Genomic DNA, 19,620 nt, shown 5'->3' with positions numbered 1-19,620 from the left:
TGAATACCTCAGGTTCTGTTAACCTCATATCTGTAGATGAATGACTGAATGGGGTATGTTATAACCCAGCTCTGTGTAGCTTCCCTTCCTGCTCTCCTATAGGTATGATTAACAATACAGCTATTTGTATATGTTAATTTGGAATCTAGCAGGTGGGAAAAATAAAGTATGTGACTTACCTTGACTTCTGTCCAACTTTGGTATGATTGCAGTACAAGAGACCTGGCTAACAGCTGGAGATGAATATATTTGGCTTTAAATCCTGGGCCACCTTGACATGGAAGATAAAAGAGAAAGGCCAGGCAATGGGGGATTGGCCATATTGATCCCGGAAGAGCTAGGCTGAAAGGGCATGGAATTGATCATAGTGTACCTTTTCTCTTAGCTGTTCAACTCCGGTATGAGGCCTCTGTGATTGTGATGCTGAATGTTTATTTGCCCCTGCAAATGTCTACTTATTATTCCTGATATATGGGTGAACGTAAAACAAACTCTGATACAGTTAATTGCAAAGATTCAAACCAATGATAATTGTTTTAGATGATTTCAATGTGAGGCTGGGACCATCTCTACAAGACCATATTGACAATGGCAACATTCCTGAAGAATTCTGCTCTGTATTACCTTCATGGTCCTTTATGGATCAGGAAAGAAATGCTGCTGGTATACACTTGTTAAACCTGGTATGCAAGTGTAACCTGCATATTCTGGAAGATAAGGACCAAAGCTTTGCTTACTCTTTTACTTACCACCAGGAGAAACCAAATAATACCCTAAATATATATGTGTCTCAAATAGTGAAGCCTCCCTTTTCTCAGACATTCAGGTTTATGTAAGAGAGGTGGCAACCACCAACCAGTTGCTGTGAATTTCTATGGGCACTCACACCTTGGGCCCAATACCTCAGATGATCTCACTTCATTTAGAGGTTCATTAGGACAGAAGGATAAAATGGGCCAGACTGGATACTATGGCCCTGACTGAATATATGAATTCTGATCAAGCCCTGACTAGTAGTCACCTCACCTGTCATAGATGTCTCTGTACTTATAGCATATGAAAACCTGGGTGCAGCACTAAGAAAAATTTTAACTGAAAAGGTTGTAGGTAGAGGGGTCCTCATTGATTTACTCAGAATGTCATTTGTTGAGAAACAGATTAAGGCTAGCTATGTGTATGTGCTAGCTATGGTATGTGGGAATGACCTTGAGAAGTAAGGGGAAGAGATGCTGACTAGTGAACAATCAGATAAAAAAGGCAGGAACCTGCAGCTGCATAATGGGGACAGAAAGAAATTTAGAAAGGATCCACCATAACTTATCAGGCTGTAAGAAGAGATAGCGGGAGATTTGTACTTTCAGACTTGCAAGATTCTGTTAATGTAGCCTTACAATAAAGTAGAATTAGCTCATCTTGTTGTGTTTCCTGTCTGGTCTACCTGGGAGGCTGACATTATGTGTCCACCCCATTATGATACAGCTTAGACAAGTACCAGAAAATGATCACAAAAGTCTTGCCATTTGTCTTCTCTTTGATTAGACTTAGAGGTAGCAGCCAAAAAAAAAAAAAAAAAGACTTTTTTGGGCATTCAGTTACAGGAGTCTAAGACCAATGTGGTTGCCTTCAGGAAAAGACAGACTAGATATAACTGGAGCCTAGACAGGGAACATATAGACCAGGTTAAGTCCTATCTATAATTAGTTGTTGTTTTCACAGTAATGGGTTCCTGGCTGCCACATTTCAAGAGGAGTTCAAGTGCCAATGCCATAAGGCAACTCACCAACCATAGCTACCCTGGTTCCATAATTCCAATCATCAAGGTATACAACACCAAAATAGTTCCAATGATTATGTACAGTGCAGAATTATAGGGATACACAAATGCTCTTTTATTAGAACAGATACAATCCACTTTCCTGAAATGTGTCTTCGGGTTGGGCAAATCTATGCCAACACCAGCAGTAAGGGCAGAGCTGGGTATATCTGCTATACAAAGTCACCTAGCAATTAAAGTATTCAGCTATTGGCTAAAGATTGTATTTATTGCTTATTTATAGTTTACCCAAACTGTGTTTCGAAGAGCAGATACTTAATATGTATTTCCACACTTGGGCTGTCCTACTTACAAATACCATCTCATAATATGGTTCTTTGTCTAATTCCCAGTCCAATCAGATCTGAAGGCCAAGAAAAGTTTCAAATAAAGGGTCTTGGACATTGCTGCCCAAGATGATATTGTATTCTTTAAATGTGCTAAGCCCTTAAAGTGTCTGGCTCAACACAAATCAGCCTTCCAGATAGAAAAGTATTTAATACTTTATATGCCCCAACATCTTAGAAGAGCTTTCTCCAGAGCAGGTTTTGAACAACTTAATTCCATGGTAAGATATGAGAGGTTCCATGGAGTTCCATTTGCAGAAAGACTGTGTATATGTGGTACACAGGGTACTGAAGATATCATATATATTTTGTTTGATTGCGAACTATATTCTGCAGAAACAACTGTTTATGTAAACAGCTCCTTGCTTAAAAACCAAGAAACACTGCGACACCCAGGATAAACTGTCATAGTTCTCTCATGGAATGAACTTGTATATTACTAGGAAGATTCCAATCTTCCTATCAAGGACCATTCTGAAGAGGATAACCTAGAACATATTGGGGTTGACTGTGGGGTGATGATTTATTTTGCATATGTCCTATTGTTTTCTCTATATTTTTACTGCTTTTTGATATGGTCAGATGACTAAACAATTTTAAAAATTAATCATATTGTATAGTTATACAATTTTACATAATTATTTACCATTGAAGAAAAAAATCTAGTGATGCTCCTTAAAGTATCTCTCAAAGTTACCAGCCTATCCAGTCTAGTATAAAATACAGCCTTATCTCCAAATCTTCCTTATGTATTCTTTGTCAAAAAGCCTCTGAATATTAACTATTTACCTCCCATTTTGAGAATTAACATCTAGGATAACTTTGATATTCTCACACTTTCCACTTTTTTGGGCTCAAAAATTATTAGATCTTTTTTGAAAACCAAATAAAGCAAGAGAAAAGAATAGATGAAAAGCCATCACCTATTTCTTATCCCATTATCAAGGCAGCAAGAAGCCTCAGGCTCCCACATGAATCATTGTTAAGTTCAAATGCTCAGGTAGCATTTATAACATAAGTCACTTTCAATTCCACTTTGCTCAGGAATAATTATATTACTACCCTGGATGAGGAAGGAGGTTATCATGGCTGGCACAAAAATGCTATTGGGCAGTTAGAAAGGTATATTTATTTCTATGTAAATAATGACATTTGTAAAACTTTTTATACCAGCCACCAAAAACTGAGGTCATTTGAGAGTTTGTGTTGAATGCAGAAACATTGGGAAACAATCCTATCTTGAGATCAGACTAATGTTTAGTAGCAGAAGCCAGTTCCACTGTACCATGCTTTAGAGAAGAGTTAAATACATTAGGCATAATGTTGCAAAAATTCTGATCTTCATGGAAGAAGAATCTCAGAAGGTTGTGCTAGATAATTTCTACTCCACTTCATGACTATCAGCTGAGAAGTGTTACAGAGTTCCATCCTGTGCCCCAAGTTTTAATGCATCTATATGTCCTGAGGTAAGCTTTACCTTTCACTTCTATCTCACAGAGACGGTAGACCTCTTGAAGAAGCATCTGAACGCTCCTTGTCATGGACAACAGTGAACTTAAGGAGGCTTATATCAGGTCTTTGATGGGGTTATACTATTCTGAAGGATTGTATATTTTGAGAAACCTTTGCTATCTGGGGTTCCATGGGCTTCAATGGCCAGTTGAAGGCCACAGTCATTAGTCCTATCCAGGCTAAACTATTAGTATGCATTCTGTACAGAGCTGCCTTTAAAGACTGTCTGAAAACTTTGATTGGTGTAGAATTTGAATACCCAAGAGTTAGTAAGAACAAGGAGTCAGAACACACGATACCTGTATGGCATTAACTATGCATTTCCAAGACTAATAAAAATTGCTAGTATTCTGGGACCAAGCAGGATAGTTTTCACCTATATCAACCTGTCAGCACTTTAAGACAGGAAGGGGAACTCATCACATTTACAAGTTGTTCTCCTGGTTTCCATAAGCCATGGTACCCAAATGGATTGCTGTCTCAGCCAATTCTGACATCTTTTATGAAAGCCCTACAGTCCTATCTGTTCCCTCAACGTTCCCCATGACTGGCTCTCTTCTGAGATTTAGCTATAATACTGTCTGATTTTAATACCCCAGTGCAGTGTTTCTCAACCTCAGCAACTTTAAGATGTGTGGACTTCAACTCCCAGAATTCCCCAGCCAGCATGCTAGCTGGGGTTCTAGAGCTGAAGTCCACACATCTTAAAGTTGCTGAGGTTGAGAAACACTGCTCTAGTGGGATATTGTAACCATTTGTCTTTGTGAGTTTATTATTTTTTTTAGGCTTTTAGCATAGGCAACTGTTAAGTCTTGGAAGGGCTTTTTTGTTCTTAAGGGCCTGAAATTACTTTTGGCAGTACTGATTCATAGTTGTATGATCACAGTTATCAAAAGCCGATTATTTTAAGATCCACCCAATATGCCTGATTTCTTTAGTTCAAAGTCCTATTTCTGCCTTTCCTTTGGGAGACAGCGTCAACAGAGCAGGCTTGAGATGTTTGTCACACTGAACAAGATATATTTTCTGTCAGACATAAGTTACTTTACTGAACAAAACAACATCTGTGACCATTCCCACTGGTAACCAGTCAGTTACTCTAACGCATGAGAGAGCACTAGAAGTGAATATCAGTTTATCCCCATGTCATTTTTCCAAAGCAGCTCATAATATAGAAAGAGAGAAGATATATTTATGGGTTTTTCTGTCTCATATGCCAAAATAACATTATATTTCATATTAATTATTCTATAAGATATATAAATTATGTCATTACAGGGGCTCTTGGCTGTGTATCAAATTGAAACAATACAGGGAACAATGGGTTAAAAAAACAATAAAACCATAAACAAATACCATACAATGATGGCCTACTTCAGTGTTGTCCAAACTTGGCCACTTTAAGATGAGTGGACTTCAACTCCCAGAATTCCCCAGCCAGCATGGGAGTTGAAGTCCACTCATCTTAAAGTGGCCAAGTTTGGACAACACTGGCCTACTTAGTTGTAATCAAAGTTGTAACTATTTTGGAAGACCATGGCGGGGCGGGGCGGGGCGGGGTGGGGCAGGGTGGGGGGGTCGTTTTGCCTCAGGGTAAGAATAAGGAAAGCAGCCACCAACAACACCCCCTCGCATGTCCCCACCAGTCATACCTTTTGATAAGAAGGGCCTTCAGGCAGGGACTCCCTATTTGCCTGGGCCAGTTGGGGAGAATTTACTTAGGACAGCAAGTCTCTAAGAGACCTGGGTCCTGTAGCTATATAGGGCTTATAGACAATAACTAGCACATTGTATTGTACTTGGAAACAGAACAGTAACTAGCACAGTTCCCATTACTGTGATGTTATGTGACCACACCATATTGTACAGTAAGCATACAGGCTGCTGCATTTTGTATTACCTGAAGTTTCTGACTGGTCTTCAAGGGCAGCCCCCCAGAGTAAATTGCAGTAATCCAGGCATGAGATAACAAAGGTATGTGTAACCATCTTCAGAACATCCTGCTCTAGGTAAGGCCACAGCTAAAATACTAGCTGGGCAAAGGGTCTTCTGGGCATGATCTGTATTTGGTCTCTGATTTGGCTAGCTTTTGGGGTATAACACATCTTGATCTAAGTAAGGAACAGCAGTGTTTGCTGTTCTGCCTTGGACTGAATGAAAAAAACAAAGTGCAAAACACCAAACTGTCAAACAAATAAAATAAGTACATCTATTTTAAGGTATGACCATCTGCCACAATGACTACACATGCTAAAATTCTAGGGAACTATATATCTCATTGTTTACATAAACCATTACACACACTCCTCTAAAGCAAAAGTTTTGACCAAGGGTGTCCCTGAGTTATATATATGAATTTTCCCATCTGTAGAGAATTGGTTCCATCTTCAATTAACAAGAAAATATTCTATAATATATCTCTTTAATGGATTATAATATGGATTCCACTTTGTTTTAGAACTGAGAGCAAAAGTACAGAGGCATGAATGTAACACCTGTCTGCAACTTCTGAAAGCAGCTGTGTCTTTTTCTGAGATCACATGGCTGCCCTCCACCACTGCTATGTGATTCTGAGTTAAAAACCTATTTGTTGTTCAGTTGTTAAGTCATGTCCGACTCTTCGTGACCCCATGAACCATATCGCGCCAGGCCTTCCTGTCCTTCACTGCCTCCCTGAGTTTGTTCAGTTTCACGCTCATTGCTTCAATTCTTCGGCACTCAGCCTTCTTTATGGTCCAGCTCTCACAGCCATACATTACTACTGGGAAACCTATAGTGTTCACCTAATTCAAAGATATACTGTTCTAACACAATTGTACCATGTTGAACAGTCTTTCTGTTTTGTTTCATTCCCCTGATAACATTTACTGCCTTTATTTTATCACATTTGCAAAAATGGAATAGTTTTCATTTAAAACATTGGGTTACACAGTATCTAGATGAAAAGTCTAGAAAGCTTCCTTATCTAGCAATACAGGGTTTAACTTGATCCACCTGGCTTAATCATTGATTTCTATATAATTAAGCACTTTCTTTCCTTAGACTTGAAGCACTGTTCTTCAAGAGGTGGCAAATGCTATTTTGGACCACTTTCTCTCAGACCCAATTCATCTTACAGGGTTGTTGCTGTGGGGAAAATAGGAGGAGGAAGGAGTATTAGGTATGTTCACCACCTTGAGTTATTTGTAAAAATAATAAAGGCGGGATAAACTGAAGACCTGGTTTTGTTATCACACATGAGGTAGGGATGGGAATAGTCAGTTTTGGGGTTGGCTGGTTCCCTAGTCTTACCTTTGACCGATATTATCTGGTCACAGGCTGAAATAATATCACCATCTCTTGGATTTTATTGTATTTAATAATTGTATTTTATATTTTTATTTTTTAAGCTTTTACTGATTTTAAATTGTTTTGTTGTGAACCGCCCAGAGTCCCTCCTTGTGAGGGAGTTGACCGGTGATATAAATTTGATATATAAATAAATAAACCAAAAAAAGGGGGGGGCTTGCTGCTGTCATGGCAGTTGAACTTGCAAGTAGACCAGCTCAAATAGTCAAGGACAAGAGAAAGATGGATTTGAAGGAGGAAGTACGCTAGCACACTGCTTCTTAAACTCTGCAAGATTATGGAATACCAAGCACTTTATTTTATGAGGAACACCTAGCACACTCTCTTTTTTAGCTATGTTTTTAACATTCATGTGTAGCTTAGCTCATCTACCCAATTCGCCAGATGAAAGCTACTTTTCTCCCACTTTTTTTGATATACAAAATATGCTTTTATTGGGACTTCCCTCGTGGGAAGGGAGAGTGATTTAATCCTCTCTGCTTATACCAGTGCTGTTCTACATTGTTTCACCTTGTCCCACCACTGATGCAGTATGTCATGCCTGCCCTTCAGAGACTGGAGTGGAGCAGGTATGGATGGTAAGGTTGGGTGGCAGCAGGGCTGGGCTCTGGCTGGAACGCTTGCTGTGAGCTCTGTCTTACTGCCCTCTTCCTTGCTGTTGCCCTAACTCTCTGGCAGAGGACCACAGCCAGTGGGCTGAGCCCAACAACAAAATGTACAGGTATATGTGACTTAATCAAATCTTTATTACGGCCATAGACCAGCAGATGTGACTTATATCCTGTCTTTCCTCCAGCAGCTCAAGGTGATGATGTAGGTGTTCTTGCCTCCAATTTCCCCACCACAGCCTCAGTGATCCTATCACATAGGATGAGCTGAGAATGACTGGTCCAAAGTCACACAGCTAATTTCTATGGCTGAAGGTAGATTTGAACCTGGGTTTCCCTGATGCCGATCCTAACCCCTACACCCTCTCAGCAAGTAGCTAGGCTACATAAGGACTGTATGTCATGTCAGGCTGTATGTGTTTTAGATCAGCTGTGTTCACATCTGCCAGTAGTTCACATAATATTTTTTTAAAAGCACTGTGCCAGCAACTTCCCTAGTTACTGTAATCATGTCCTACTCCACATCTTTACATATTTTTAATTCTTTTGGAAGAATAGCATAGTCAAAGACTGTCCTTATAACAGCAAACTGAGGTCAAAATTACAAGCAGTTTGTGCAGGTACCTGCAAGTACATTTTATGCAACTCAGCCACAGCTGGTTTAGTTTAGTAAACTAAGTTAACCATGGTTTAATGCAGTGTGTGAGCATAGCTTCAAGCAATTCAAAGGGACTTAACTCCCAAATGAGCCTGCAGCATAACAAAAATACAGCAGCCAGAAAAATATTGGTCAGGCTTCCCAGTTATGAACGGCATGAGCCTCCTATTTATTCTGAAGGTAAGTCCCAGTGTTTTTTGCTCCCTTCCTCCAAACAAAAGCCCCGAAGCTTGCAACTGAGCACACTTTTAGGCAAGAGGCATTGTGCAGATTCCAGCCTGAACTCGGGCAGCGGAATTGCATGCCTTTTGAGCGGCCGGGAGAGGGAGCGAGAGGGCTAGAATTGGCGGCGGGCTGTCAATGTGCCACGAGCTCGTCCTCCCCCCCCCCCCCCGGTCGATCAGAGAAGGAGGGAGCGCCGGGGCTCCACTTTCCCTGGGAGTGGAGAAGAGGAGGAGCGCGAACTGCGCAGGCGTCTCTCGCACCTTGTTGATTAGTCAGTCCTCTGTGCTGGGATGGCGTTTACTGGGTCAACTGGAGCTTCCAGCGAAAGAGTCAGCGGGAGCGACAGCAGCCGCCTTTGCAACCCACGCCGCCGCTGGCGGAGCAACAGCGGTCGGAGGCAAGTCACCTTGCCTTTGAGCCCAGCCCAGCATGGCCCGGGGAGGCGGCAGCGGCGACACTAGAGGCTGAGGGAAGCGCGCTCCGTTCGGGAGCCTGCAGCTCTCCGCAGGACTCCGCCGCCGCTCGACTCTTCCGACCGAAAGAAGGGCGGGAAGATGGATGCGGCCCCCTCGCCGGGCTTCAGTCTGAAGGATGTGAAATGGAGCTCCGTGTCCATCCCCTTGGACCTTCTGGTTAGCACTTATCGCTTGCCCCAGGTCGTCAAGCTGGATGGCGGTGAGTAGAACCGCGGGGGCCGGCCGGGGCAGAAGCAGCCTCTGGTGCCGCTGGGCGTGAGCTTTGGCTGCACTTGGCAGGGGCAAGAAGCCGAGCCGTCAGAGGAGCCTCTGCGCGGCGGCGGCAAGGAAAGACCAACTCCTCTTCCCCAGCGAGGCGCCTCCAGCGCTGCCTCCCTGTGCTTGAGCGCTGGCCAAACTCCAGCTCCGAGCCGCTAGTCCTTCTGGGGAGAAGAGCCCATTGGGGAAAGGGGGCACGTGACCAAAATATGAATGGGGTCCTAATGAGGGGGAACGCCAGGGCTTTCAGCCTGTGGAGCGGTGCAGGCTCGCGCGCGGGAGGGGAGGCGGAGGTCAACTGCGTTGCCGAGAGGTTGGTGCCGTCGGCGCGCAGCGCCCGGGAGAAGATCCGCGAGCTGCGCTTGAATGGTCTGTGGGCTCCTTTGGAGTCCAGAACGAGCTACAGTGCTCTGTTGGCAAATGCGGCAGCTTAAACTCCTGATACTTACTAGGAATGATAAAGTCCAACTCAATTTCTGTTAAGTTTTCTTAGCAAGGTAACAGTACGGAAGTGCTTTACCATTACTTTCTTCCTAATCCAGACAAGATCAGCCAGGTGTATGCATATGTACGCCCAATGCGGGGGTGTAAAAAGTTATGACTGAGCTCCCGAGCAATGCAGTTGGAAGTTAAACCCCATAAAGGTCTGCTGGGCTGGGATAGTAGCGCCAGTGGATGGAATCCAACTCAAGAGTTAAGTGTACTGTGCTTAATTCTTTTGAAATAAATGGAAAACTATAGAGACTTTGATTGTAGCCCAGTGCACAGAGTACTGCACTTGAAGGTTGGCTTCACATGTACAAAGCTGTGGTTTGTTGAACTAGCCATAGGCAGGGCTACTAGATTTGAGCTGCAAAAATCCAAATGAAAATAGATACTGTACAGAAAATTCTAACACTTTGCTACCGTTTAGTGGTCACTTGGATTTTTGCAGCCTAGATATTGTAGCTCTCCTCACACTAAGTCTAAACTAAAGCAAGAATTATGATTTACTTCTGCATATGATCCTAGTCCAAGTCTCCTTCTTTGTTTTAATTCATCCCAATTGTGTGTGGAGAGAGTAAAATTAGAAAGAGACCTGAAGTGAAACTCAACATTCACCCATCCATCCTGTGTTTAGAAACTGTGGCCCTGATTTGGGCTAGCAAACTTTTTTTTTTAATGAACAAACTTTGATGCTCTAGCTGGCCCAAGTAGAAGAAACCTTGACTAGTGGTAGTTTGTTTTGTATCTGGTGTGCATTTGCCCATGGTTAATGTTACACTATGTCTCATGCTGTGCCAGAGTGCTTTGTGACTTAGCAAGAGGCATGAATCCAGCTGAAACTTTAATATAACAATCTTAACTCTTAAAGTAATCTACTGAAATGATTCTGTCTCTCAACTTCTCAGAAATATAACTCTATATTTAAAGAGCCATTGATATATCAGCTTATTCTGACAGGTTATATTTAACTTTGAAAGGATGCATTTAGGGAAACTGGTGTTCATGGAATACATTATAGTAATAGTGATAGCTATTGCACACTATAGTCTAGTTTCACTGTGCTTCCAAAGTGAGCCAGAAACACTCAGTTACTGTGGTTTGTGATATACAGTAGGTCTTTTGATTGCTTGTTTTAAGAAAAACTTTCTTATATTGATTCTGTGTGTTACACTTCTGTGCCAAGTGTAAGTAGAATTTCACTCTTTGAAAACATTTATGTTGTGTACTTTTGAGACATGAACACATTTTAAAGTAAAATAGGAAGTGATTAGATTGTTCATCTATTAATTTGAAGAACAACTAAAAACTTTTTATCTACATAGTGCAAAAGACCAAGAACTATAATGCAGTATTTATGCCCTCTTTAAATATTAAATCAAAAATGTTTTCATTCTTACATCACCTGTTCACCCAGATCTGTCAAGGATTTTCTGAACTGATTAAATCAGGTATTCAGTAAATCAAACAGCACTGAGTATTGTGTTCATGAGTATTTTGGTTTAATTTTTCTGTAATATTAATTGTACTTATGAGTAGGTCTAGTATTAGAACTAAAACAAATAACCAAATTATATATATCATGTTTTGCTAGAGGCCGCAAAGGGTGATTGGCATTTGAATTTCCATTACTTGGGAAATATAATATGATGCTTCTTCCTCCACTTTTCATCTTCTCTCACATGCAGCAGTACAAACATAGAGAATGATGTGCGCCTTTCTTTCCTTTTTGAAGAAGATGAATTTCTAAATCTGGACCAGCCTCAGTTGTGATTTATATTTCTGAAGTAGAAGAATTTTTCATTATGCTTAGATTTACATACGTGCTAAGCCTTTATATAGTATATTTATCAAAATTTACAGCTTGACATTAGATGTAAAACCAGTCACTCTGGCTTTTTCAACAAACCATGGTTTAAAAAGACAAAGGCTTAGTGTGATATATGGAGCCAACTACTGTCTTTTTCCTGTGTGTTTTGCTCCCCATAGTTTTTGGCAGTATCTCTTGAAGTCATAATTTTATCTTGGCATTCAACCCATGATCTTATTTACTACCTCCTATTTTATTTATTTCTCCTGCCTATGCTGCAATTCTTTGAAATCATGTGGGCCTCTTACCAAATCTGCTGGCATTCTATCTTTTACAATCATTCAGTTTGCACCTCATAGCACAGTTCTGTGGATATCAATTCAACAATAAGTGCTGTTGAATTCAGTGAGGCTTATTCATAAGGAAGGGAGGGCAGAATTTCAGTTAAGTGCCTAATTGTTTCATTACCCCAAAATGTTTCTCAAAAAAGTTTTCTGTGCCTTAGCGCAGTGGCTACTTGCCCAAATACCCTTATGTAATACGTATTTTGCTTAACATTTTGCTTATCTATTCTGTTTGCATACCGTCAAATCAATAAAGACTCGCAACAGTTTACAGCAGTCCAGAAAAACAGTCAGTTAAAATGTCCACCGTTGACATTATTAAAATCAGTATTGTAAACAATATAATAATAATAGAAAAATAACATAGCCAAAATACAAGATAAAAATTGTGACACTTAACTAGTCACCTGTGGAGAAGTACACAGATGACCTTGGAGAAGAAATTCAGCAACAGTTAGAAAAACACGAATTAAGCCTGGGAAGGGAAAAAGACATTAGAAAGAAACTTAAACTGAACCTGCCTTAACTATCTTTAGTATAAGAGGGAGGGAAGAAAAAATGCTGTCAGAAAGATTGATATCAGTCTTGAGACAGGTCAAGAAATTTACTCCACAAGAAATACTGGAATTCTATTTTACTGAAATAAGCTATAGTTACAGAATCTTGAAAGCCTGACACCATTTTCCCTTCACTCCTTCTTAGTTCATGTTTGCTAACTGCTACCACCTTCCTTCTCCAGGATCACCTCTGTGGTGTACATCACCAAATGCTTTATGGAAGAGTTCCGTCTTAAGTTGCTCCCAGACAGTTAAGAGAATTGGTGCAAGTCTTAATTCCAAGGGGGGCTATTCCATAAAGCTGGAGCAGTGACTGGAAGACAGAGCCTTTTGGCCTCCATTTTCTTTGCCTCATGAAAGGAGTCCCCCCACTACCCCCCTATGACCAGAACCTTCTCCCAGGAAAAACTGGACAGGTCAGTGAAGGTGATCCTGCAGGTATCTGGGCACTGACATAAAAACCTAAAACCAATACTTTGAACTGCATCTGGAAATCTATTGACAACTAATGCAGGGTCTGAAGTACAGGTCTGATGTGCTGGGAGATAATATTTAACCTGAGGTGGGCAACCTGGTGCCCTCCAGATGGTTTGAACTCTCATACTACCATTCCAGGCAGTTCAGACAGTGTGGCTGATGGTATTATAGTGAAAAATATCTGTGTGCCCAAATAAGATTTTTGGAGAATTTGAAGCTTGCTTATTATGTTGTAGCAATTTAGTTGGTCCAGTATTATCAGGTTTCCCCCCTCAAAGCTAATATGGCTAATGTACAGTATTCTTTGCTACTGTATTACTGAGTAAAGTAAGAATATCATTAACAGTAATTCTAATTAGCATTTGAAAGGCTTTTCCTTAGTTCTTAAGGTCATTCACGTGTTATTTCATAAATTAGAAAGTGAACAATAGTCTTGTTCACTATTTAGGGAGGCTTAGGTTTGTGTCATTCGCAGCTTATATTTCATTTTCTTAGCCACTGAACTATGTGCTCTATACTCCCTTAACTGCAAATTTTTGGTTGTATTTGCTACTGATTTTGTGAACTGGTGTACAAATAGTTTAAACTTAGAGCTGTACTATAGATTTTGCTTCCCTTTCAGGTTTCCCCTTTGTAGCTTTGTAAGACAGTTCTGTAAAATCATTAGAAGTCAGTGTTTCCAGTCCCTGAAAAAAAATCTTCGTAATGAAGCTGAAGGATATAGGCTTGTATCAGTATATCTTTCTTTTGTCTGTTGCTATCTATCAGAATACATGCCTGAATGTGAAAATGTCTCTGAATAGATGGGTTTGTTTTTACCCTTCCCAAATTAATGATTAATCTTGATAATTTGTAGAGACAGGGTGGGATGACCATTCTACCTCAATGCATCTGGACTTGGACTGTTAGAAGAAGCCAATCTACAGTATCTAGAACATAAATAGCATTTTGTATTCCTAGAGAAATCTTGTTTTACTTATGCTACTGACTTAACTGCATCTAATCTGCTGATTAATCTGCATCTACTACTGCTGACTGTGATATTTCAAAAAGTACATGATTAAAATTTATGACAAAATTTTAATAACTTTTGAGAGTGATTCCTGACAGGGAATGTGAAAACATAGTTAAAATGAACACTAAACAATTATGGCGAGTTTGCTTGAAAGAGTAGCAAGCTTTAAAAAAGAGGCTCAGGAGAGTGAGAATGGAATGTCTCTGTAGGAATCTCGCACTTCCCTGCAGGAGGATCACAATGAACATACATCAGTTTCAGTGTGTAGGCTTAATAAAAACTCATAAAGCATAAACTGTTAACAGCTGGCCAGTGCATATATGCGCTGCAGAGTAGAAAATGAATAATAGCTGCATCTATCTGTTCCAGTGCAGCTTGCATGCGTTTTCTCCCTCTGTAGAAAGAAAGTTTAGTTATGTTCAGAGAAATGAATTTTGCCTTAATAAACTAGAATGTGCTGTTGTTACTAGGAATGGAATATTTTGGTTCATTATGTTTCTAGCTTTTTAAAGCTAATCTAATTCTTTCTCTTCTCCATTTTGTGGTTTTAAGAAAAGGATTCATGAAAATGCATGTTTCTCTTAATATATGTTTGCATGCTTTGTTCCCCTTCGGAAACAGCATTGTAATATTTGGGGGTGGGGGTGCGGCGGGAGTAAAGGATAATTCTTGTTTGGTCTGTTTATTAGTTTAGGAAATGAAGTTGGGTAAACGTGCCTTTAAAAAAAACAAATTAATTTCTCACTCATCTCCATTTGTCATTTGACTTCAGCTATTTTTGAACATAAGAACTTCTTGTTTGTGTTCTGTGCTCTCAACAGCCAGCAAGAAAGATAAAAAGTTAATTTGGCAGATCATGTGACACATCTTACCAGCTCTTTCTGTGTCATCTTTAAATGCATAATTGAACCCATATTAGCTTTGTGCCTTTGAGTGTGTTGCCGAAAGCTTCTCTATTTTAAACAGTTATTTTGTTGATTAATATAAAATACTGCTAACAACTGTTCTAAGTTCTACAGTTTTGCTACTATTTAGGATAGTTCATATATTTTTAAACTTTGTGTTGTATCTAACCTTAGTATCCTTAGATGTAATAAACATTAGGCAGTCTTGTCTTGATGTCACTGCAATCCCCTTGTAGCTATTGTCCTTAATAGCTACTGGTTCTGCTGCCATGTTTTAAATCTATAGATTTGGGCTATGTTCCATATTGTAGTCCTTTTCAGAACAGAATTAGATACCCATAAATACAAAAAGAACAGTTAGGAGAAGAGAGCTAGTGGCTGAAAAGTTCCAAAGATGTAAAACTTTTTGAGGTCACAAAGATTTGATGGTGAGTGAACTCAGTAACAAGGCTATAAAACTGTCTTCTGCTGATATGGAAGAAGACACACTTTGAAATCTGCAAATGACAGCTTGACTCTAATGCTTTCCACTATCTTATCAACACTGTTAGACTGATGCTGGGATTTTTTTTAATTGAGAGGGACATTACAGATCACCTGTCACTGTCAAGAAGAAAGGATCCAAAGATCCATAACACACACCTGAACATATAGAATATAGAATATTGCCATTGCCCCCGCCCTTTGGAATATTCTCCACCCCAGAGGTGTGGCAGACCCCTACCCTCCCGGCTTTCCAGAAAGGATTAAAGACCTGGCTCTGCCAGCTTGTGTGAGGTGACAAGAATCTTACCCAATTCTGGGAGTTGCTGGCATCTTGATGACACTCCCTGAGTTACTGCCAATTTTAACATCTATCCTTGGATTATATTTATTTTCTATTTATTTAGGATTTTTAAAATTTTTTTATTAAATTTATATGCCACCCATCTCTCCCAGAGGGTGACTGTAATTTATACTTTATACTGTAATTTTAATTGATTTTACTGCTTTGTAAACTGCCCAGAACTGTTTTATATGAGATGGGCTGTGACAAATTTGATAGATAGATAGATAGATAGATAGATAGATAGATAGATAGATAGATAAATGGATAGAACAGAACAGAATAGAATAGAATGTTCAGTGCCTATTATGTTCCCAATCCACTACAAATACTTTATTTTCAATGGGGTGCTCTGAAGTGCAGACTTCAGACAATTTGGAATGCTACTGCCACTTCTTCCCTAGTTTTTCCCTTCTACCGACATATCCAAGTCTATCCATTGTGGCTTTAAATTAAGTCTTCCACCTCTACCTTGGGATGGTTTGCATATCATGCTAAGCCCCAAATCAAAGCACATTATGACTTGATGTTATAAGTGAATCATAAGCCTGGTTCACATATCACACTACTGTAATCTAGAAGTTCTTAATCATAGTTTATTGCATTAATCACAGGCAGGTTTGCAAGTCAAATCCAAACAATACACATGATGGTTTAGTGCAGTTGTATGAGCTAAGCCTTTTTTCTGGAGGAAACATTCATAAAGAAATGGTAGAAAACCATGTTTCTCTAATCAGAAGCTGAATTTTTATCTGACCTCCATCTGTTTCTACATATCCTGCCAGAAAGTAAGTTTAAACCAGTTCTTTTTTTAAAAAAAGGTAAAACTTTTTTTAAAAAAAAAGGTAAAAAAAAAGGTAAAACAAGCTACCCTGGAACAACAAAATACACTAGTAATGTACAGTAAAAAAAAAAACTTACATTATAGTGATTAAAATAAACTAAAGGTAAAATAAGAAAATGTAACTAATAAAAAAAGAGGAAATAAGATACATGTAGCATTAATATTCAGTTAATTAAATCCTTAAATTTATTAAATCTAAGCCATCTGAAACATTGCTTAAATTAGTTATTAACATGTATGGGTAAGGTATTCTGAATGTTCAATTTCAGTGTAATCTATCATCAGTGTCAATAACAACATACTGATTTAATGCAGTTTATTTAGTTTCTTCTGGGTTCCTGAAAAGTTAACTTTCATGGATGAACATAGCAAGGCTCTTTTGGGGAAAGGAAGACAAAGAGAGAATGATGTCTTTAAAAAGTAAAATGTCTATGACAGTCTATGGTCTTATTTCCTCTATCCTTCTTTTCTTGCATTATCACATTGTAAACTTATTGGGAATACTTGTCTTTTTTTTTTTTTTAACAGCAGCTACTTTATTTATAAAATTGATCATAATAAGTATCCTTATTATTATGGCTTGTGGGTCTGCTGCTAACAGTTTGAAGAAATATGATTTATTTATTCATACATAAATGCAGTCATTTGGATGATGAAGTTAAATGGGAAGGGCAGAAACTGCCATTTACCCACTTCCTTGTTCCCTATGGGCATGTTCTGAAGGCTTAGGCTAAGAATGAATCTCATTCTGATGGGTGTTAATAGAGATTATCAGAAATAGGGAGCAAACTTCACAGTTGTTTATTAGATTGTAATTTGTGCTATGTATGAAATGTGTAAAGATTTCAGAAAACTGTAGCTTGAGATGTGGCAGTGTAACACAGCGATTGATCCTGTACAAATATTCTTTACATATTTCAGTAATGCATGGGTTCATGGGAGGCAATGCAGTAGAAGAGCTTGCCTTATGAAGTATGTGGTGATATGGCTGTGAACATGAAGCTCTTCCAAATAAAAGGTTTTCTGTACCAACACATGTTAAGTAGTGTCCAATGGATATTAAACAACTTCCCACTCTGAGCCATTTATACTGGTCTCTGAATCTCTTTATAGTGTAAGAGAATCGGAACTGCATTTGTTTCCTTGCGTTCTACTGATTCTGTCATGTAAACCAAAACAATAACAACGGTTTGACTCTTCTATTAAGAGCCTGGCTTGTACTCCATAAATAACTTGGTGGGAAACTGTTTAATTACTCTAATTACTCTAAACTCATGCTTCTCCATTGTGTTTGGAAATGAGTGTAGTAGACTTGCTACGTTGTTTTGAGAGTTATTGTTTTGGAGTTGGATTCTAAATAATTAAGGAGTAGTTACACTTCAGATTCTGTGTTCATGTTCTGAAGATACATTGTGTTCTGCCTCTCAGTGTAAGGTACAGTTGGATGCTAAGTGTATTTGGGAGGAAATCCCAGTAAACGTAGTGGGTTTTATTTATCACTGACACATTTAGAACAGAACTGTTGCCTTTTTAACTGAGAAAACTTCCTAAGTTCAGAAGTAAACAGGAGAGCTGTGCCCACTTCCACCCTATTTCATTGCCTTTACTTTTTCCAAATCCCATGGTGTGGTTAATATGTGGAAGTAACTTTCAGTGACAGAGCAGAGAGTCTTGTTCCTAAGCACTTCAGTGTTGTCAGAGGAAGCCCAGAATAGTCTTCTTTATACTTCTATTTCTGCTACCAGTTTTCTAAACTCTTTAAAATGAAATTCCTTCATCTAGATTTCATACATAGTGCAGCTGTCTTGGGAAGAGGCTTTTAAAATAATTATAGCCTTCTTTCTTTCTGTTATGGAATTCAGGATTGGGGTACTTGGTATCAGTCTCCCCCCTCCCCCCAGTGCCTGTAACAGGAATTTGATGTTTAGAAATTGGCTGTAAATTTCTATAGCATAATAAAAGTTAGGAGTAGCTACAGTGGCAAGTCAAAGTTAAGACACTCTTGTTCTTTACAATAGTGAATTGTTCCTAAGTTTTGTTAGCATCTAACAAAAGTTCCTAAGTTTTGTTAGCAACTACCTGGTCCTTAGTTGCAGATGTTGCTATTACTTCCATAGCTTCTCTTCCTGCTTTTTTAGGCACTTTTTTTGGTGCCTTTGAGTGGTTGTTGACTCATGGCGATTGCCTGGGCTAGCCCCTGCAGTTTTCTTGGCAAGATTTTGGAAGTGGCTTGTCATTGGCTTCTTCCTAGGGCTGAGAGAGAATGACTGGCCCAAGGCCACCCAGCTGGCTTTGTGCCTAAGGTGAGACTAGAACGCATGGTCTTCCAGTTTCTAGTCTGGTGCCTTAACCACTTACACCAAACTGGCTCTCACTTTTAGGCACTAGGTAGCCAAAATTCTTTTGACATGTGAGCTGACCAGTAGCCTAAAATGTCTTCCAGCATGGAAACTACCCATTGCGTGTGAGCCTAGCCATTCAGGGTTCTATGGAAGAGGACCCCCATACAAACACACATAGGAATTTCTGATTTGAGGCAGAGAAGAATGGAAGGCCTTGCTGTTGTCCTGCCAAAGGGCTCTGGTGTCTTACCCTTAGGCCTCCTGTCTTGTGGCTGGGAATTGCCAGGATGGACCTTGCTGCCTGCTGCTCCCAAATGAAAAGAAAGATGCGGGCTCATTATATGCTCCAGATGGAGTGCTAAAAAGCAGAAGCTTGCATGCATTCAATGCTGCTATGTTGGAATTCTTTATTTTCCAGTATTTTTTTTTCTGATGACTAAAGCAGGCATGTGTAAGGTTTAAGTACATATTTAAATTAAGCCAAATCCCTTTATATCATTTTATGAGTTACTGTATATCCCACCCATTTCTCTGCCACTGCTTGGAATTTCTACAAAAGACCATGTGCTGACATACTACATTCAAATAATGCAATATGTGGTTTTATAACATTAATCCAGTGACCTTGCCCCTTATAGCAGCCTTTCTGTAATATGCCTAGACAACCTGTCAGGTTAAAAACATTCCCTAATGGAAATAATTGTCAGTGAGCTCTAAATATTTCCCAGAATCTGTTCAAGGAAAAACTGCATGAATGAATGAATGAATAAAT

General features: G+C 39.4%; 1 protein-coding gene across 2 annotated transcripts in view; it reads left to right on the top strand.

Moving 5' to 3' along the window:
- Window positions 1-8,715: 8,715 nt before the first annotated feature.
- GAREM1 (GRB2 associated regulator of MAPK1 subtype 1) overlaps window positions 8,716-19,620 on the top strand; it is a 90,952-nt gene continuing 80,047 nt past the window's right edge. For both annotated transcript variants that reach the window (XM_007435451.4, XM_015889321.3), the window contains exon 1: window positions 8,716-9,186. In XM_007435451.4, coding sequence (XP_007435513.1) covers window positions 9,066-9,186 — 121 coding nt within the window. In that variant the 5' untranslated portion in view covers window positions 8,716-9,065. The remainder of the gene's footprint in view (window positions 9,187-19,620) is intronic.

Source organism: Python bivittatus, unplaced genomic scaffold (assembly GCF_059951505.1).
Source record: "Python bivittatus isolate LINGU-HERP-01145 unplaced genomic scaffold, Pbiv_v1 ctg000840_np1212, whole genome shotgun sequence".
Taxonomy (NCBI): Eukaryota; Metazoa; Chordata; class Lepidosauria; order Squamata; family Pythonidae; genus Python; species Python bivittatus.
Note: the sequence above shows the minus strand (reverse complement) of the source record. Positions and strands in the feature narration are given on the sequence as shown.